The 21449-nt window shown below is 40.1% G+C and overlaps 2 protein-coding genes across 2 annotated transcripts; both read right to left on the bottom strand.

Moving 5' to 3' along the window:
• Nucleotides 1-90: 90 nt before the first annotated feature.
• On the bottom strand, nt 91-2545 carry zp3f.2 (zona pellucida glycoprotein 3f, tandem duplicate 2). The gene is made up of 10 exons (XM_083543054.1): nt 2420-2545; nt 2118-2302; nt 1952-2052; nt 1604-1683; nt 1334-1514; nt 1120-1225; nt 628-716; nt 459-550; nt 296-364; nt 91-196 (listed from the first exon to the last, which is right to left on the bottom strand). Exons 1-9 carry the CDS (start codon nt 2481-2483, stop codon nt 309-311), a joined length of 954 nt encoding a protein of 317 aa, XP_083399180.1. The 5' UTR covers nt 2484-2545; the 3' UTR covers nt 91-196; nt 296-308.
• A 3904-nt stretch (nt 2546-6449) lies between these two features.
• ap1g2 (adaptor related protein complex 1 subunit gamma 2) lies at nt 6450-19586 on the bottom strand. The gene is made up of 22 exons (XM_083543128.1): nt 19323-19586; nt 16601-16803; nt 16391-16515; nt 15369-15510; nt 15161-15257; nt 15000-15076; nt 14776-14871; nt 14076-14156; nt 13895-13993; nt 13700-13755; nt 13239-13352; nt 12209-12349; nt 11974-12028; nt 11701-11823; nt 10011-10100; nt 9794-9921; nt 9569-9673; nt 9292-9427; nt 9078-9222; nt 8795-8946; nt 7539-7637; nt 6450-7016 (listed from the first exon to the last, which is right to left on the bottom strand). Exons 2-22 carry the CDS (start codon nt 16799-16801, stop codon nt 6921-6923), a joined length of 2358 nt encoding a protein of 785 aa, XP_083399254.1. The 5' UTR covers nt 16802-16803; nt 19323-19586; the 3' UTR covers nt 6450-6920.
• Nucleotides 19587-21449: the final 1863 nt, after the last annotated feature.

Below are 21449 nucleotides of genomic sequence, written 5' to 3'. Positions count from 1 at the left end.
CTTCCCCCAATCTAAAATCGCTACGACATGCGAAGAAGGTATTTCATTGTGCAGCAACGTACATGCGACAAGTAAAAAGACAACAGCATGTGGCAGAATAGCTCTTTATTTTCGTCCCCCAGTTACCAAGCAATCACAACATGATGCTGATGAAGCTGCTGTGAAGCTCGGGCCTCATTACACAACCAGGCAGTACCTAAAAATGTAACCCAAAAGAACTGGGTCAGCAATTCATGAAATCCTCAGAGACACACACCTCCAGCAACAAGTCAGCTCATTTCGAATTGTAGCCAACCTGTTTCCAAAAGTCAGAAAGACGCTGATGTTAAAAGCAGCGGTCCCAAGACAGCATCTTGAGCTGGGCCTTAAAGTTAAAGGGCAAAGAACAATTTTAGGACATTAAAACATGATAAAGGATAAAAGCGGATAAAAAAATAATAATTTTACATGCACCATACCAGAGTGTGAATTTGGGGTCATCTGTTGGTTGCAGTTATAATCGCAGCATTGGCATAGATCGTTTTGCAAAGGGTCATCTAAAAGCTCCCAACTGTCAATTCAATTCTAAAGCTGGAGTAATGATTGACTGGTGAGGGAAATTTATTCATAGATAAGAGCCATATTTACCTTTCAAAATATTTGTTGTAATTGCAAGCCTTGTTTTCTTCATTTATATCTTCCGGGTCCCATACTGCTAGTTTGCAATGGATATATACCTGGGTAGAAATGCAGAGGAGCAGAATAATAAATCAAGGCCATTTTTAATGATCCACACCAATCATTGTGAAGGATATAATGCTCTTAACAAGGCAACAATTCATCTTATCTATTATAAGATCAGAGTCCTGGCAGATTTAAAACCTATGCTGAAAATTCTGAACACCATAAATGGACTAGATCCTAGATGATACACTAATGGGTGTTTGTACACACAATGAAGTTAGGTTAAACACCTTATGGTATGTCTTAGGAAAACTGGTAGCCCCAGAGGAAAGCGGCCAGGGTCTGTTTAGGAGTTGTCCAGGATGGAGCTAGGAGCTACCGATTGCTAATCCACCATGTCGAAATTTCACACATACAATCAAATGACAAATGATATCAGAAGGATTTGGTAACTACTTGTTGTTCTGCCGCAAATTTGAACGTTTGTAGCTGAAGCACAAGCGAAGACGACTCATTTCTCGGCAAGAAACTAGACGACCCGGTCTTTCCGTCCACAAGACATCTGTATGGGGAAAAAAATATAAAAAATAGGTACATGGATACAATGACTTTCCCTCCATTTTGTAAGAAGTCATGCCACATTTTGAGCATTACCCATAAATTCACATACCCTTTGTTAGTAATTATTGGATATATCCACGACTGGGGTCCGAGTACCAAAGTGTTCGATGCAACACATTCTTCCATATATAGCATAAGGGGTTGGTGGGCTTGCTGTTCTACCGAAGCCCAAACGTTAACAAAAGAGCCGAGAGGAAAGGCGTTTGATGATGCCGGGCCACTTAAATCCTCTGTTTAGGAGAACGTATAAAGTACAGTCATGTACTTTATTACAGAAAACCCTGCTGAATTTACTGCTATAGCCATTTGACAGGCTTACCCTTCAGAAGACCCATATGGAAATTCAAGTCTCCTTGTCCTTGTAGAACTCCAAAAGTGGGCTTTGCAATAGAAAAAGACCTAAAAGTTGGACCAAACATAAGCATTTAAGGGTACAATAGACAAGTCTCAAAGTTAGAGGGATTGAATTGAAATTGAAGGCTCCAGTGACAGAATCTTAGATGGTTAATTGCATAGCTATAAAAGAAATAAATGGCTTCTCCAAACACAAACAAGTATTCCAGACCAGATGTCAGCTCCCCAATCAATCAACTAAATACAGGGTAAATGATGCTTTTCATATCTCCCAAATTTTTTTTTCAATAAAAACTTTTAATCTTATGCTTACCTTGCCAAAACACACTTGATAGGGTAGACATTGAGGGCAAAATGCGACTTCAACGGCCTATAGATCAGTTCATTTTCATAAATCACCTCCTCAGGTGTTTCCTATTGGGACAAAAGTCATACAATTGGAAAAGTTCTGGCTTCGGAAAATATCTCATCCTACGTACCGTTTGTCTGAAAAGGCAGTCAGAGAAATGGTAGTGGAAAACTGCCTCCCCTCCTCCATCGTCCCTCGGTGAGAACTTCGAAGGAAAGCAGTCACCCAGGAGAAGTTTGGAGGGCGTTTCCTCCAGGCTTTCCTGAACCCTCCATTTGACTATGAGTGATTCTTTGCCACATTTGACCTGAATCCCTGGACAAACAAAATGAAGCAATAGACAAGTGTATCATTGTCAAATTCTGAGCATAATTAAGCATTCAATTAAATATAAAATATTTCTCCATTTCATTGTTCAAACCAGTTCATTACCTTTGTGGGACAGTACCATGTAGGCAGTTGTTAAAACTAAACAACCCAGCCAAATGAAACACATGTTTGCGTGTTGAGTGTTTAATCAGCAGTGTCCTTTGGAGCACATGCTAAGTCTGGCTTCACTAGAATCAGCCTTATTGATTATGCTTTACCAATCAGCTCTCTGAACCAATTAACCTCTTTCAGAGGGCGGGGCAACACCTCTTTGAGGAAAATAAAAACTTTCTTTCAGCTTCTCCCATTAGGGGTCGCCACAGCAGGTCATCCGTATTCGTGATCCGCATGTTCGATTTAGCACGTTTTTATGCTGGATGCCCTTTCTAAACCAACCCTCCCTATTTATCCGGGCTTGGGACCGGCACTAAGATTGCACTGGCTTGTGCAACCCTAATGGCTGGGTTACCTCTTTGAGGAAAATGGTCCATAGAAAAAGGAGTTCACCAATAAACAGTCAATTGAAAGGAAATTTTTCATAGTCTATAGATATTCTGGCTGCAGCATGTTTCTGGTATTAGCAAGTTATGAATCGTTCATTTTAAAGGAGTCTTTAATGTGACTCAGAAGAACGAGCAGTTTTAAAGAGCGATTTGTGCATTTTCATAAGCAAAGCATCGCAAATTCTCTGTAGGTTATGGACAGAAATAGTTCATTCTTTTATCACTTGACTTCTATATTATTTGACTCCTTATGCTATGCAGTGCATTACACAGGAACAGAATTGAGTAGTTCATCTCATGAATCCTCTGGTCCGAGTTGTTCGTTCTTTTGTCACATGACTCCCAGAGATATATGCAGTTATATATACATATATAAAGGATTGGAACTATATTTAATGTTTGTGTATGTAAACGTGTTGGGGGATCTGCTTATTGAAATTTAAATATTTTATTTTATTTCTGATCAAAGGAACAAAATAAACTAAATGACTCATTTGGATAAACGAGATTCGAAGAACCAAATGGTCCGATCTTTCTGTCACTAGTACTAACTGATGTCTTTACAACATAATCCTAAGTTTATATATTAAAGCAAATTGGTGTCAGACTCTAAGAAATACCTTACCTCTTAAATGTTTTGAGTTTTCTTACACTTTGTGTAATGGCTGTAACATGAAATGGCTGTTAATGTCCTTGACCAAACTCAGCAGACACAATCAAAACATCAAATCTTAAATTTTATGAGCCTTGTCTTGGAAACAGTCGAAAAAGACTGGCAAGTGAGTGTCTTATTTTTGGATACATCATTATTTCATGTTATGAAGGACAATCAATCACATTTTCAATGCTTGTGCATGCTTGGCATCATGGTATGCCACCAACAATCTCATCCTCAATGCCATGAAGACCCAAAAACTCATGCTGTACTGCTGGAAATCTAAAAGCAGGAGACACTTCTGTGTGTACATTAATGAAACTGAGGAGATCGAGGAGATACAGGATTATGTGCAAGAGTAGTAGCAAGTTCACGGTTAGCTTTTTTTTTTAACTACCATTACCCTAGTGAACTTGACACTGCACCATTAGGACACTGATGGCTTGTCTGTCAGCATGTGGTCGCCACTATTTGCAATTCATGCTCATGGCCACTAGATGTCGCCACTGCTCAGCTTAACGCAAACTAGTTCTTGTGGGGAAAAAACTGGAAAGATTAATATCGCCGTATTATAATAAATATAATATAAAATACACGTATAATAAATTCATGTGTATCACTGTAGAGTTTTATAACTATATTTAAAATTTTATTTACTGTGTATGTAGGTGCGAAGTTCAGTGAGAGTAGGGGCACTATGGTGGCACAGCAGGTACCATTGCTGCCTCATAGCGCCAGCTAACTTAGTTACCAGTAATTTTACCAGTAAACAACTCTACCAGATGATCTCCCGGATCTTCAGGACAGATAGAAAGTCCTATTTGACTACAGTGTATATTAGGTTTATTTATTTTTGCCTGGCTTTGATTAACCTGTACCCACTGTAGCACCAGATTCTTGATCTTGACTGACAGGAGGGCAACCCAGAGTAACCTTCGTCTGTTGAAGTCCATTCATGTTTAAAATTCAGCATTTCCAACAGTCTGAGATGCTTTTCTGCTCACCACGGCTGTCAAGAGTGGTTATTTGAAGTACTTTAGCCCTACATTTCCGTATCATCTTGTGTATGAAAATCCCTACGACGGCGTTTTATTACCACGTAAAAAAAAAGTACGGTTACGAGAATAAAGTCATAGTAATGCGAGGAATAAAGCCGAAAAGTCGTAGCAGCACAGGCTAAAGTACTGGAGTGCCAGTGTTACACCAGATTCTGTGAGCATCGTATTTTGTGACCTTAGAGGGCGATTGCTCGAATGAGGTTTAAAATTATTGACCCAAAAAGGTTTTGCTACGAGAAACAGATGCGCTATACAGTGGAACCTCAGAGCTCGCGGCCTTAGCGATCGCGACCTCGCATGCTCGCGACTTTCATTCCGACCGGGGACTCTCATTCAGATCGGCTCGTGAGCAACCGCGAGCTGCTTAAAACGCTAGTTTTAACATTTCTAATCAAGGTTTATCTCATTAAAATTGTCTAAAAAATGCTTTAAAACTATTTTTATTATGTATTATTATACTGTACTTCTCTACTGCATACTTTACTGTACCTGTACTTTATTTTTTTTAATTAAGCATTGTAATTGCTGTTAATTTACATAAAGTATTGTTAAAATAGTCTAATAATTAAGTGTTATGGAGTGAAATAGTGTTATTTACTCATTTAAATCGATTTCGTATAGTGTTCTTTGGGTTTTTACTGGGTTGGAAGGGGCGTATCAAAAGGTCGTGAAAATTCGGAACTCGCGACCGGTCTTGGTCCCTAACCCTCGCGAGCTCCGAGGTTCCACTGTATTAACTGTACAGAAAAAATAAACTTATTTACATAATTGTGCAATAGCGCCCTCTAAGGCCACAAAATACGCAGATGTAACTGTATTTCGTACAATCTGAAATGACTCCATGGATATCAATCTGTTACATCTGCAGGCTATTGGAAAAGGAGAGGTGGAAGATACACCGGCGGGTCAGTACTTCAGCCGGTGCTGCTACGACTTTATTCTCATAGCGCTACTTTTTTTTTCCTTGTAATTTTACCTTTATTCTCGTAACTTCTCTCAGGGCTACGACTTTATTCTCATAATTTTGACTTAATTCTCGTAGCGCTACGACTTTATTCTGGTAACTTCCACTTTACTTTCGTAAAGCTCAACTTTATTCTGGTAACTTCTACTTTATTCTCAAAATTTTTTTACTTTATTCTTGTAAGGCTACGACTTTATTCTTGTAATTTTAACTTAATTCTCGTAGCGCTACGACTTTATTCTGGTAACTTCTATTTTACTCTCATAATTTTTTACTTTATTCTCGTAGAGCTACGTCTTTATTCTGGTAACTTCTAATTTATTCTTGTAAGGCTACGACTTTATTCTTGTAATTTTGACTTAATTCTCATAGCTTCTACTTTATTCTAATAATTTTTACTTTACTCTCGTAGCACTACGACTTTATTCTCGTAGCTTCTACTTTATTCCCATAATTTTTACTTTACTCTCGTAAGCGCTATGACTTTATTCTGGTAAATGCTACTTTATTCTCTTAGCGCTACGACTTTATTCTCGGTAATCTTAGATTTAGAATTTTTTTTTTTTTACGTGGCATTAAAGCGACTCCGTAAATCCCGGATCGTTCGATTCTGAAACGCATAAACCAGCCCCATCTGATACTAACCACCATTTCACGGTTAACATCGCAGAGCTCACACATTCGTCCCATTCTGTGTTTGATCTTCGCATCAACTCATTGCTCTTGAAAAAAAGCATCAGGTTCCAGTGTACAAATTGTAGCCTAGTAGTTCTAAGTTGGTTAAACAACTTCTTACAAATTAGAATTCCTGAATATCTGATTTTTGGTGAAGCAGGTACAGTATAAGAAATTAAATAGAACTGCACAGAAAATGTTTTTTTCCAGCATCAGACAACTCAAAATGCATTGAAAATCAAGACAGGACAACTTTTTATTTTAAAATGAATAAAACAAACAAACAAAAAAAAAACAATGAACAAACTTTCACTCTGGAAAATTGGTAAAATAACCTGACTGTAGATCAGATCGACTGATCAGTACCCGAGTTTGTCTATAAAGTCTGGAGCGTAGCATGAAAGAGTGTGCAGGTATAATAGTGTCTGGCTTGGGTCACGTGTCACACCGAACCGAGTGTTTTAAAAATCAATTCGGGTTTTCATAGAGTCCAAGAAAAAATATATATATAGGGGGAAGCTGCTGGTTCACATTTCTGCTGATTAGATCTTCATCGTGGGAAAGTAAAGAATCATTGGACCGAATTCTTGAGATTCACTAAACACATTTGTGTGGCTGCTAACAAAATTCCTGCACTTCCCGAGGTACATTTAGAAATTCATCAGAGACTTTTTTAAATTAGGATTTCCTTCAAGATATTGGACCGGTTTCAAGCCAGGCTTGGGAAGGAGTCGATCTGGATTGTTTCCTGACAGACTGTGCCCTGATTGGAGTAGGATACCCGAACCCGCATCTTCAGGCTTGCCTATAAGCAGAAACGTACGTAAGGTAGGCTGATTTCACATATATAATAAAAGCAGTCTCTTAAAGACCGGAAACTTTCCATAGGAATTAAAGAGGGAATTTACAAAATTGCAGGTGAGCCTAAAACAGAGAACTGGAAATTAAAAATCTTGCATTATAATTTCTATTAAAACCACATTTTATGCAATTTTAGTTGAATTTCTACCGAGGCCACGCCCCCCTACATGCACTGAGAAAATATTCACGTAAATAACAAATAGTAAATCGATTTTTTTGTTTAAAACTTCCTTGCGCTGTGTGTAAGCTATTGTGCGGCAAAATGATACTAACAATTAGGAGACCAAACAATATTATATTTATGTTCGTATATGATACAAGCTGATAAAATTTCCCCGGATTTCTAACTGAAAATTCCTGTTAAGTTTCCAGCTTTGGCATATTTCCCAAAAAATTCCCATGGAAAATATTCAGAAAATTGACTGCAAAATGTTTTGCCCCTTTGCAACCCTGGTAACGGACTGACCTTGTTGGTGCTATTGAGTACAACGGTCTGAGTGACCGTGCCGCGATTTTGACCTGGAATCACAACGCCGCTCGGAGCCTTCATCTGCAGCTGTACGCTCTGGAGAAGAAACACATAGGACATGAAATCCCATTCTCTGAAGTCGGAAAACTGTGGTAAAGTTTGAGTAGAGAGTTTGTTTAAGTCTGTCCGGTTTGATATTGTTTGGATCTATCAATTTTAACATGTTGAATTCAGAGCTCAGGAATTTAAAGCCCATTAGGATGTTCATGATTGAAGACTTGAACAAGGCCATTTTAGACAATATTAGACCTCAGGATGGTTCCTGCTAGCCATTTTAGGCCGTTTAAGACCATTTTAGCCCACAAGATGGTTCCAGGTAACCATTTTAGGCCGTTTTAGCCCACGAGATGGTTCCAATTGAAAATTCTAGACAATTTTAGACAATATTAGCTATCAAGATGGTTTTAGGTAGCCATTTTTGGCCATTTTAAACCGTTTTAGCCCACAGATCGTTCCAGGTAACCGCATTATGTTATTTTAAACCATTGTAGCCCACAAGATGGTTCCAATTGAACATTTGATGCCATTTTAACCAAAATTAGCTCTCAGGATGGTTCCAGGTAGCCATTTTGGGACATTTTAGCCCACAAGACGGTTCCAATTGAACATTTTAGGCCGTTTTAGCCCACAAGATGGTTCCAATTGAACATTTTAGGCAATTTTAGACAATATTAGCTATCAAGATGGTTTCAGGTAGCCATTTTTGGCCATTTTAAACCATTTAAGCCCACAAGATCGTTCCAGGTAACCGCATTATGTTATTTTAAACCATTGTAGCCCACAAGATGGTTCCAATTGAACATTGATGCCATTTTAACCAAAATTAGCTCTCAGAATGGTTCCAGGTAGCCATTTTGGGCAATTTTAGACCATTTTAGCCCACAAGATGGTTCCAATTGAACATTTTAGGCTGTTTTAGACCATATTACCCCACAAGATATTTCCAGGTTACAATTTCAGACCATTTTAGCACACCATGCCAAGTAATCATTTTAGGCCTAACTTGAAAGGGTTGACCTGTCACCAGGAACTCATCTGCAGACACCACTGCATCGGTTGGTCCCCGAGAAACCAAATGCGAGCAAGGTACACATTTGACTCTCAGAACTCTGTGACGTTTACCAAACAAACGAAAAAGCCAAAACCACGTCTTTAGATTGAAAGAAAGGTTTTAAAAATCAGAGGTACGCAACCTTAGGTACTGCTGCCTGTAAAGTAAAGCTGGTGACATCAATCGGTGTGGAGTTTGAAGCCGTGAAAGTGACAGTGATGCCGCTTTCCGTCTGTCGGTCGCAATGCAGTTTCAGGGTCACCCCTCCGACATCATACACAGTCACACTTGGAACTAAGGAACACAAAATTGCTTAAATCCTTACAATCAACTGTCAAGAATTAAAATAAATGGCATGTACCCTCTTGTACACTGATACACTCTCTTCCATGTGGTCTTATAGTATTTGAAAAAGTGGATTGTACCCGGAGTGGGCTCCAGGCCTCCCAGCAAATCCAACAGACTTCCGCTCACACTCGAACTAGTAAAACTGGCCATCGTGTTCACGTTTCCATTGCTATCCTGGACAGGTGTATCGGTTCCGCCGAGCAAGTCCAAAAGGTCGCACACCTGCAACCCAGAATCCTGTTCAATCCTGAGATGTAATAAAGGTTGCTACACATGAGTCAGTTCAAATACCTGAGCTGCTGGTTCTGGGGGCAAAACTGACACTCCTGCAAGTGGCTTAGTTTGACTGGGATCTTTTGGAGACTCCTTGATTAGATCTCCAGGCAGGTTCTTATCGACCACGGGCATCCTCTCCAACACGGCAGCCCTGTCCGGTTGACGGGAAAAATGACTTGCGTTATATACCGTTGTTACCCTAAGGGTCATGCGCTACAGAATGCAACGGCGTACTTGCAGACATGCGACGCATGCAGTTATCAATTAGAATGTTGATCATACAGTATAAGACCTTATGTGGTCATATTTTTTGAAGAGCGCATTGTATTCGACCGCTCTCTGCTGAAGCTCCAGATCGATGCAGCTGCCGTAGTTACTGACGATACTCCGGATCCGGCTGTTGCGGAAAGAGGAAGGAAGAACGAAGAAAAAATAGGTTAACGGCTAATAGAATACGATTCGGTGTCCCATCCTTCGCTTTGGTTTTTACAGCAATAGAAGAAAAGAGGACTCTTACTCCACATTGGCTGTGATGCGGGTGCTCAGCTTCATAATGCCGGTAAGGGCGAAGCCTCTCGTCGCCGAAGACGACATGTGCGACTGTAAGACTGTTTCCAAGGCGTCAAGGACGTCGTCCTCGCTCACCTTGTAAGGACCGAAAAGGGACACGGTCGACGAATGAAACCTATATGTATCACGGAATACTTATAATAGACGCATGACAATCGCCGTACCTGCATGGGCTCGATGTCATCGCACTCTCCTTTCAGCAGCAAGTCGCCGTACTCCCCGATACACCAGCAGGCGACTTGGACCAAAGATTGCTGAAAGGTAACAAAACCGGTATGTCTCACACATACATCGGTCAAATAAAGGAAGAAACACGGGTGTTGGTTTTTATACGTGGTAGGGCGATTTGCACGAATCGCTGGGGCGACCCCTAATGGAAATGGCCGAAAGAAGAGGAAGATTTTTATACATGATTTTATGGGTAACCACCAGGTTCACGAACAAGTAAAGGAGCATCTGTTTGAGCAGTGGTGGACTGCAAGAAAGGCAATTCGTTACTGTACTGAAGTATTTTCAAGTCAAACATCTTACTTTTTACTCAAATTTTGCGCAATCGGTCGTCCCTCTTTATTTATGAGTGAATAACTGGTCAAACACGCTGCAAGCCACCAATCAGGGTCGAGCGAGCGCTCTGTTTTGAACTCGTTCTGATTGCCCCTTGGTGGTATTTACTTATCACCAACATACAGTTCAGCATCAGTATAACAGCAAGCAGAACATTTGGAGAGGAATAAATGATAGAAGAAACAAATTTGGGTGTGCTTTTCGAACATTCCATTCCAAATGTAGCTTTGATTTGCTGTTATAAGAACCTCCACTTTTCTGGGAAGATGCTCCATTAGATTTTGTGTGGAGATTTCTTTCGCATCACCTCACCTCAACTTTAACTCAACTCCAACTCAAATGAACAACTTGCAACCGAATAAACACATCATCATGTCCTGGTTACTTTGTACAAGATTTGAGATCAACTCAACCACTGTGCTTCATTTCAAATGAACTATATATATGTTTAAAGCACAGAGAAAAGGAATGGAAAAAAGAAAGAAAGAAAGAGAGGAAAAAGGGGAAAAAAAGGAAAGAAAAAGAAAGGACAAAAAGAAAAGGAAATAAAGCAAAAAAAAAGAAAAAGTAAAATAACGAAAGCTAAAGATTGAAGAAAAAATAAAAAAGGAAAAGAAGGGCTGCATTTCACATGAACTACATATGTGTAAAGCACAGAGAACAGGAACGAAGAAAGAAAGAAAGAAAGAAAGAAAGAAAGAAAGAAAGAAAGAAAGAAAGAAAGAAAGAAAGAAAGAAAGAAAGAAAGAAAGAAAGAAAGAAAGAAAGAAAGAAAGAAAGAAAGAAAGAAAGAAAGAAAATGAAATCATGATCATTTGACTAGACATCAATCAGTGTTTAACTCAATAATATCAGTCAGTCTATTAATAGATTGTTGTGCTGAGAGTCACATTTGAGTTGATTAAGTAAAAAGTTTTGTAATAAATATAGGAACGTCATCGCCATAATAAATCAGAGTCAACTTTGGTTCAAAGTGAAAGTTCAAAGGGACACTTTTACTTTTATTGGAGTCATATTTTACCTACAGGATCTCTACTTTAACTCAACTACATGCCTTGTGTACTTGTATTTGTACCTTAAGTACGACACTCCGAAAGAGGTGGTCGCTTAGTGGTTAATGCATCGGATCCGAAAGTCACGTGTTCAACCCCTAGCCACACCAAGCTGCTATGGAAGAAACTTCTATCTGCCCTCTTTCACTTACCAGAGTTCCTTCCAACCTGGAATTCAATGACCGGTGTGTGGGCCTCTTTTGTCTTCAAGGAGATCTTACAACATAGTCATGGTTACCTGTGAAATGTCCACGATCAGGGCCCGGTACAGTTTATGGACCGTATAGCAGTGAAGCTTGGACGCAGTAGCGATGAGCTGAACCAGGTTAGGCACTGTCTCGTCCCTCACGTCACTTCCTGCCTGAGAAAAATAAACGGTTGGAAACCCATTTAGAAGTCGTACGCCGCCAAACGGAAACGGTCTGTGCAGCGATCCTTGTGGAGAAAAACAACGAGCAGAGAACGATATAAAAAATCCGGCTAATGGAACGGGATTTGCGAGGTGATTTACCGTGATGAGGACATGCAGGATGGTGTCGATGTGCCAGCGCTGAGACGGCGCGTACCTGACAGAGACACAAGAGAGAGACCTAGTGTTGTCCAGTGGCCTGTGTTCTGCCATTGTGACACAGTGGGGCACAGGCTGACACACTGGACAGAAAGATTTACAGAGCTCTCAAGGAAGCCCATGCTTTCGACGTGTATGAGGAGAACACGAGCACCTGGTGGTGGAACAGTCAGACTACCTTTCAGCTATGTTAAATATGCCGGACGCTGCGCTCGATCTGAGCTCTGGAGGACACGTCGAGAAGAAGGCGAGAAGCTCTTTCATCATGGTGCGGATGTTCGCGGCGGTTACTAAGGCCAGGGAAAGATCTAAAGCACGGCTGGAAAACAAGAAGACAAAAAAAGAGAAAACATTTTAAACTCCTTCTGCAACACTATATGGACAAAAGATTGTGGACACATGACTTTTCGATCCAGATGTGCTTTTCGAACATTCCACATGTAGTCCCGAGTCGCTGTTAGAAAGAAAAAAAAAAGACACTTTTGGGAAGAAGCTCCACTGGATTTTGTGGATAAACACATCATGTCCAAATGAGCTACATTTGTGTAAAGCACAGAGAAAAGAAAGAAAGAAAGAAAGAAAGAAAGAAAGAAAGAAAGAAAGAAAGAAAGAAAGAAAGAAAGAAAGGGAACAGAAATAAAAGAAAAGAAAGAGAAGAGAAAATAAAGGAAAGGAAAGGGAAGAGAAGGGAAAAGAAAGGAAAGGATGAAAAGGAAAGGAAAGGAAGAAAATGGAAGGTAGAAAAATGAAAAGAATGGAATGGAAGAAAAGGGAAGGAAAGAGAACGAAAGGAAAGGAAGAAAGGAAAATGAAAAAGAAAGCAAAGGAAAAGAAAGGAAAGAAAAAGGAAAAGGAAAGGAAAAGGAAAAAAAGGAAGAAAATTAAAGGAAAAGAAAAGAAAAGAAAAGAAAGGAAAAGGAAGGAAAGGAAGAAAAGGGAAGAGAAAGTAATTCATCCAATGGTGTGGTTGAGGTCAAAGCTCAATATCAAGCTCAAGATCTTCCCATCCCCCCATAGAACCCAGATCTTGCTCTTCACAGGAGTATTGTGATGTGGTCATGCAGGAACAGGTTTCAGCCTCTTAGTTCAACTGCTTCCTACTTTGTGTTAACACTAGAGGAAGAAACACATGTGGCTGGAACAGTCAGGTGTCCCAAAACTTTCATCCGTATAGAAGAGTATTAATGAAGATGGACTGTAAGATCTACCGTTTAACTGAGGCATCCTGGTCCTTCAGGCAGTCCACAATCGTCCCCCTGTGCCTCTGGACTGCGTTGTGATCTGTCTGAACAATCTTCTGCAGCGACGTCATGGATATGTAGCTGTGTGGAGGAGACCAATCAGGTGAATTAAAACCCACAGTTATTTTAGTGGAAGAAAGAAAGAAAAGCACTCAGAATATTCCCATCAAAAATGAAAGGAAGAAAAGAAAGATAGAAAGAAAGACGCTCAGAATTTTCCGATCAAAAATGAAAGAAAAGAAAGAAAGAAAGAAAGAAAGAAAGAAAGAACTTTCCGATCATGAAGGAAAAGAAAAGGAAGAAAGGAAGAAAGGAAGAAAAAAAAGAAAGAAAAATGAAAGCAAGGGCAGAAAATAAACCGAAAGGTAAGGAAAGAAACAGAAGGACGCACAGAAAGATAAAAAGAAAGATGGATGAAAAACACTCACCGGATATTCCGATCATTGTTTAAAAGAAACCGTCCCAAAATATTCACGGCAAGAACCTGGCAGGAAAACACACGCCCACAAGGTTAGCGGTTCATACTGACTGTCAGGACCAGTGATAAATCTAAACTCGTGCTCTACGGCAATATCAGACCCGATGCTACGATCGGCAGCATTAGCGACTGTTTAAGGCGTTACCCGGAGTCCGCTTTCTGATTTGATGTCCATGACGGTGAGCACTGTCTCGTACAGCACAGCGCTGCCTGCAGTCTTACTGCTGTCCGTATTTGTGGCCACCTGCAGACCGAGAACACTTTATAAGCACTTAGTGAAAAAAGGTGACCACTAGTAGGAGCAGTAGTACAATTTACCACTTTACCTGCGCTAGGAGATCGTTCATGAGATCACTCGCTGCGTCGTTACTGCGGCCTAAAATCCTCAGCAGTCTGAGAATACGGATCTTCAAGAGACATGAAACAAATTAATTAGTTTGCTTTAATGCCGAGTGAGGCATCGATAGATAGATAGATAGATAGATAGATAGATAGATAGATAGATAGATAGATAGATAGACAGACAGACAGACAGACAGACAGACAGACAGACAGACAGACAGAGTATGAGAATGGATGGATGGATAGATAATGTATGAGGATAGATAGATAGATAGATAGATAGATAGATAGATAGATAGATAGATAGATAGATAGATAGATAGATAGATAGATTGTCAGTAGACAGACAGATAGATAGATAATGTATGAGGATAGATAGATATACAGACAGACAGACAGACAGACAGATAGATGGATAATTTATGAGTACAGACAGACAGACAGACAGACAGATAATGTATGAGGATGGATGAATAGATAGATATTGTATGAGGACAGACAGACAGACAGACAGACAGACAGACAATGTATGAGGATGGATGAATAGATAGATATTGTATGAGGACAGACAGACAGACAGACAGACAGACAGACAGACAGACAGACAGACAGACAGACAGACAGACAGACAGACAGACAGACAGACAGACAGACAGACAGACAGATAGATAGATAGATGCTGACCTGCAAGAAAGGATCGCTGATTCCTGCAATGTTGTGCTCTGGCGAATATCCGGACGTGACCAGATCCTTCATTATTTGAACCAGCTGGGGAACAGACTAGAAAAACATATATGTTTAATATTTGGAATACAAGGTTGTATCGAAAGGTTCCGAGGCTGAACGCACAGTCACAGGGAGCACCGAGCATCTCGGTGTCGAGATATGCCACGACCGGTTTTCCATACCTTGCGGAACTGCTCCAGGGTGTCAGGGTTGCGATCGCACAGCTCCGTGATCAGAACTATGGCGCCGTGAAGAACTCCTGACAGTCAGAACAGTCAGATTTAAAGCAACATGACGGCACAATGGAAAGCAGAAGAAAATGAGCAAGAATCGAAAAGCTAACCGTGGTTCCTCTCGGAGAGCAGGGAGCCCGCGACCGGTGTGAACATCTCTGCCGTGTCAGGAATTTTCCTCACGATGTGGACGGCGCACAAAGCTGCCTGGAGGATTGAAATTTTTGTTAGGCGCTAGATTGCGAAATTCGAATGTTAAAGCCCTTCGTGGTCATGGTGGGACGGACCACCATGGACCCCACCACTATCGTGGTGTACCTTCTTCCGGATGTAGGAGCTGGAGGACTTGAGGAGGCGCTCAATTTCTGGAGCCAGGTCCCGACACATCTCGGCAGAACCCATGCAGGCTAAAGTGCACAGGGCCAGGGACTGTACGTGCTGACTGCCGTGAGAAAGGTCACTGCGAAAGAACGTGTGATTAGAGGTGGTACATAATGTAGAGTGGATTCTGGCAGGGTGGGCCATTTAAAAAGAAAGAAAGAAAGAAAGAAAGAAAGAAAGAAAGAAAGAAAGAAAGAAAGAAAGAAAGAAAGAAAGAAAGAAAGAATATTTAAAAAAGAAAAAATTTAAAAAAGAAAGAAACTCAGAATATTCCAATCTAAAGAAAGAAAGAAAGAAAGAAAGAAAGAAAGAAAGAAAGAAAGAAAGAAAGAAAGAAAGAAAGACACTCAGAATATTCCGGTCAAAAAGAAAAGAAAGAAAGAAAGAAAGAAAGAAAGAAAGAAAGAAAGAAAGAAAGAAAGAAAGAAAGAAAGAAAGAAAGAAAGAAAGAAAGAACTCAAAATATTCTGATCAAAAAGTAAAAGAAAGAAAGAAAGAAAGAAAGAAAGAAAGAAAGAAAGAAAGAAAGAAAACCATTAAGAATATTCTGATCAAAAAGTAAAAGAAAGAAAGAAAGAAAGAAAGAAAGAAAGAAAGAAAGAAAGAAAGAAAGAAAGAAAGAAAGAAAGAAAGCATTAAGAATATTCTGATCAAAAAGTAAAAGAAAGAAAGATAGAAAGATAGAAAGAAAGAAAGAAAGAAAGAAAGAAAGAAAGAAAGAAAGAAAGAAAGAAAGAAAGAAAGAAAGAAATCAGGCTGAAAGTCTCTAATGTAGTTAAAAGCTCAAAGCGGAGTCGTTTTTAGATGTTCAGGTCTCAAAAGAACAATTGCTGTCTAATGATTTTGCCTTTCCCTCATTTAAGGATCTACTACAACTAAAATTCAGAAGATCCTATTATGGATCAAATCCCTTTCCTATTCATGTGAATATTGTGGAACTTATGAATACAGAAGGTTACTTCTTGATGGAGTTGGTGATAAGCAAGCTGGCATCCTGCTTCTCGTCCAGGAGCATCATAGCACCCAGGTAACCGATCCGTTTCTCATTGTACCGAGAGCTGGCTATCATGTGTACACACTCCATCTGAAAGAAAACCATTGTCATTTCTAGGTGGTATGCAGGCATGAAGCTTAGAAGAGGTCTTGCAGAGGTCATGAGACTTCCTTACCTGGCCAAAATGTGCAGGGTAGCCTAGCATGTGCACATATAACAGCTTGGCCAGGTTGTGAAAGCGGCCATCAGTGTCAGATTGACGAAACTGCGCTCGGATGGCAGCGCACTCTCTCTGGATCACCGCCCGTTCCTCTGCCTGGGTCCGGGCACTTCGGATTGCCCGGATCATTTCCTGTAGGCGTACTGATGGAGCCATGTCTGCATTTAAGGTACGTATATTAGTACTCGTGGACAGGAAAAAAAATACACTCTATCAACAAAAGTGTGTTGACACCTGACCATAAGCTTATGGAACATCCCATTCCACATGTAGGCCTTTGTTATAATACCGTTATCACAAACTCCACTCTTCTTAGAAGATGTTCCACTAGATTTTGGTGTGTACTTAAGGAGATTTGTGCATATTCAGCCACAAGGGCTTATGTAAAGTCAGGATGAGGAAGGGTGCGGTCAGCATTCCAAGCCATCCCAATAGGGTTTCCAATAGGGTTTAATCGCTCTATAGCAGGCCACTTAAGATCTTCCACTCACTCCAACCCATGTAAACCAGATATTTATCGTGCTCTCTTTGTGTCATGCTTGACCAAGTTTCCTAGGTCAAGTAAAGGGATAATTTCATGCTACCGCATCCAAAGACATCCTGTACACTGGTGTACCTCCAACCTTGTTCTGTTGGAGGTACACCAGTACAACAGTTTGGGGAAGAACCACCTTAGTCAGGTGTCCCACATTATTTCAAATTTCTGCAACACTTGACCCAAGCTAAAGCCATCTGTATAAGGTTAAGACAAAGCACTACAAATAAAAAATATTTGGGTCCTCATACATGATCAAAATTTTCAATTTTGTACCAATGATAAAATATCAAAACTCAGCAGGAAAGTGCTGTCCTTTCATGACTCATGCATTATCTGAGACCTAGCAGCTCTAACCTCGCCGCCTTTAAACCTCGCTGACTCGGCACACCCGCATCAGCTCATATACCACCGAAACACTTGCTCTGCCGCTCAACCGTAACCCTCTGCCTGAACCCTCAAAACACATCTAACCCATCAAGGCATGAACATCCTACAGATCTGAGGGAGTCTAGAGGCCAATCAAGGCCGGATACATTTAAAGACTGCTGCTATAATCCCATTGTCAAGGGGTGTACTTCCACTTCAACAATGAATTTTGATTCGTTGGCTCCAGAGTCCAGTTCTGGTGCTCACATATCCAATGTGGGTGCTTCTGGTGGTGGACAGGGGTCAGCATGGACGCACGGACTGGTCGACAACTTTACAACCGCATGTATCTATCGGAGTTGTGCCTCAGTAGCTCTTCTGTCGGGAATAGACGGACTTGTCTTTGCTCCCCATGCGCAACAAAAAGGCGCCCCGTGTCACCAATTCATTGTCCTTTTTAAAGCACCTTAAATGAGTACTAACCACTGCAAAACCCGCCCAAGACCAAGACGACCCAAGACCTGCCGTTTCGGAGATGCTCTGACCCCCAATCATTCTCCAGGAACAAATGACTGATCTTCTTATAATGTATTCTTTCTTAAAACCTATTGAAAACCATTATATTGATTTTTTTATGCTTTACCCACACTATACCTTCCAAACTACAGCTGCAAAACCAAACCCATCACTTCACTATACTGTTGAGAAAATCTCAGGGTTTCTACATGAGGTTCAAGCATAACGTGTTTAAGTGGGACGAAGCTAGAGGCTCTGAGGGTGTATCCGATTCCCTGGTGGTAAAATCCCTGGGTGTCTGGCTGTCTACATGAGTCGTCCAGCCATCACTATTAATCCAAAGTGCTAAGTTTCTAACACTTGCCCATTTTTTCCTGCGTCCAACACGCCAATTTCCAAAACGGACTATGTAACGTATCCCAATTTAACGTATCCTATCGTAACGAGATTATCAATCTTTTACACTTCCTCAGTCTTAGTTTTGACTTTAACGGTATACACACATTTTTATTCGATTCTATTTGATTTATGTGAATTATACAACATTTATAACATGTATAAAAATTGTGTGAAAATGTCTTTACTCCCCTATTCCCCTGTACTAATGCCCATAGACCCTTACAAAATGTTTTATTCTATTCTATTTGATTTTCTTCACAACATTTGTAATGAACTATTTTAATAAACATTTATAAAGCAGTATAACGCGGAAAGGTTTTTACTTCCCTAAACTGTCGAATAACCGTAAACCTGTATGGAAAAATGAACGATTTAAATTTTATTCAGTTTTTTTTAGATTCTATTCGATATTTCTCCACAGAATTTATATAAAACTATTATATAAAACAATTCAAACATTAAAATTTTAAAATTTAAAAAGAAATAATACAAAATAATAATCAAATATAATAAATAAATAAATTATATATATATATATATATATATATATATATATATATATATATATATATATATATATATATATATATGTTTATGTTGTTTACTGTCTAATAATCTGAGATCTTCCTGGAAATTCTCAGGAGGCTCTAATACACTTCCGTATTGCAGGTGCAGTGTTACAGTATGACACCTGCCTCAGAAGCTTCTTCCATTCATTTTCGATCCTGCATTAAAACCGATCCTGAAATCCACCTTAAATCTTTAACGCATTTTTATTTTGTACAATTCTGTAAAAGGTTTATTTGTAGAACTTTGACACATTCCCTGACACGGAAACATCTGCTCCACCAGCCTTACCTGCTGCTGCTCCTTCTCTCCAGCACTGATCCCTTCACAACAGCCTACACCACGATGTCGTCGATTTCACCAGGAGGCTCATTCAATCAGCCTTTTATTATATGCCTCAATGACTCTTTACACACAGAAACCCGACCTCCATCGGCCTGTGTTCGTGCTGGTGTCGGTGTGTGTGTGTTGCTCCAGAAGCGCCTTTATTTTTTCACGTTTTTAATTGTCCGCATCCTTTCCCCCAACTCTTTCCTTCGATCATCACTTCTGGACCAATAGCGTTTAAGAATACACCTCCAACCAATCAGCATGAAACGCAATCCTCCAATCATCGCAAAGAAGGCGGGATTTAACCGGTGTCTATTTCCGTGTTGCGGATAAAGGTTAGGGAGTGTCGCTAAAGTGCTGTCACAGAGAAAAGCGTAAGCGTTACACTAGTATCAAACTGGCATGGTTTGCTTCCATGGTAGTGTTTGATAGGATCTCTGTAGACTGATGTGTGAAGGAGGCCAGCTTTGGTCCTTCAGGAGTTAGCTTATCTCCTATATGTTTGCATTGTAGAATGTGGATTAGAGGATGTTATATACAGGGAAGAAGAGATTACACCGTCATTGGCGAAATGTTGACGCAAATGTCTTCCACATATATATGAGCCGGCTTGTATAGTGAATTGGAAAGGGCACCATGGCTTACTGTATGTTACGACAACATCCCTGAAACCTCCTACGTTCGAAATCTAGGCTTGTAGTGAAGGGTACAAAGTTCAGCAAGCCTGCATTGTTATGAGTCTCGGTTTTGGACCTCAAAACATTCACAAGGTTTATTCTCATCTTAACCTTGTTGGCCATCCTTGAAAGCACCAACCCCCCTACATGAAAAACCTGTTGCTGAAAAGTAAACGAACCCTCCAGCAGTTTGGCATTTTAAGAAAATTTAGGAAGTGGTGTCTCCGAGACATGGCCGAAGTACTGTTCTTCTTTTTGCTTCTTTCGTTCTGTAGTTATCACAATGGATTGACAACAGAAAAATCCAGTCTTTGCTTTCCATTAATCCTCACAGAGAATTCTCTACTGTTTTTTTGGTCCTGTGGTTTTAAAAGGACAGCTGGTGTGTTCTCAGCCTTTCCAGACAATCTGCACATGTACAGGTTACTCTAGGTCTAGTTTTCTGTTCAGCGGATCTACATCCAAGACAACGAGGTGTATAGTGACTTTTTTTTCTGATCATCCTTGTATACATTTCCAGGCTTGGCATGGTTGAACCTGAAGCTGAAGATGCACAGTTTTGATATCTGGTAAGCCTGGAGGCCACTTGAGGCTCACAATGCTGTTCATGAGGGATCTAAGGCACCAGAACAGTCAAGTCAAGTTTATTTCTATAGCGTTTTTCCACAACGGACATTGTCTCAAAGCAGCTTTACAGATTTTAACAGTTGAACGATGTGTATTTATCCCTGATGAGCAGCCATGGCGACTGTGGCAAGGCCATTAGATGTTATGAGGAAGAAACCTTGAGAGGAACCAAACTCAAAAGGGGAACCCATCCTCATTTAGGTAATATCAAGTGTGTCTTTAAACAATACAAAACACTGGAGAGTGAGAACTGATATGATCACTGAAATGTAAGATTGTGAGTCCTTTCTGCAGTCTTATAGTCATTTGAGATGATGGAACCAGGAGATACTGAGCAACTCATAAAATAGCTCAACAGTTGAGTTGAGATCATCATAGATCCAACACCAGCTTTTCCATACCAGAGCCTTTAAACACTCAAAGAGGTCCAATGTCCAAACTCCACATGAAGTTGGATCTAAATGGCGCTGGTACGTCTCTAGATGGTTCAGGACAGCGGTTTTCGGTTCATCCTGAAGAGACTAAAGACCATCCGTTATATATACGTATTTGCAAGCCTATAAAAAGAGCATTATATTGATTTCATTTACGATTTACACACATTTTACTTTCCCAGTTACAGCTGCAAGACCAAATCCATCACTTCACTATCGATTACCTGGTGAGAAAATCTCTGGGTGTCTACGTGACATGTGTTTAAATGGGACTCAAGATTTCGAGGCTTTTATGGCTGTATTTAATAGAACATCTCAAACTCAGAATTTAACACATTAACATACTGTAT

This window comes from Silurus aristotelis (genome assembly GCF_946808225.1).
Source record: "Silurus aristotelis genome assembly, chromosome: 5".
Taxonomy (NCBI): domain Eukaryota; kingdom Metazoa; phylum Chordata; class Actinopteri; order Siluriformes; family Siluridae; genus Silurus; species Silurus aristotelis.
This window is presented reverse-complemented; position numbering and strand designations above follow the sequence as displayed.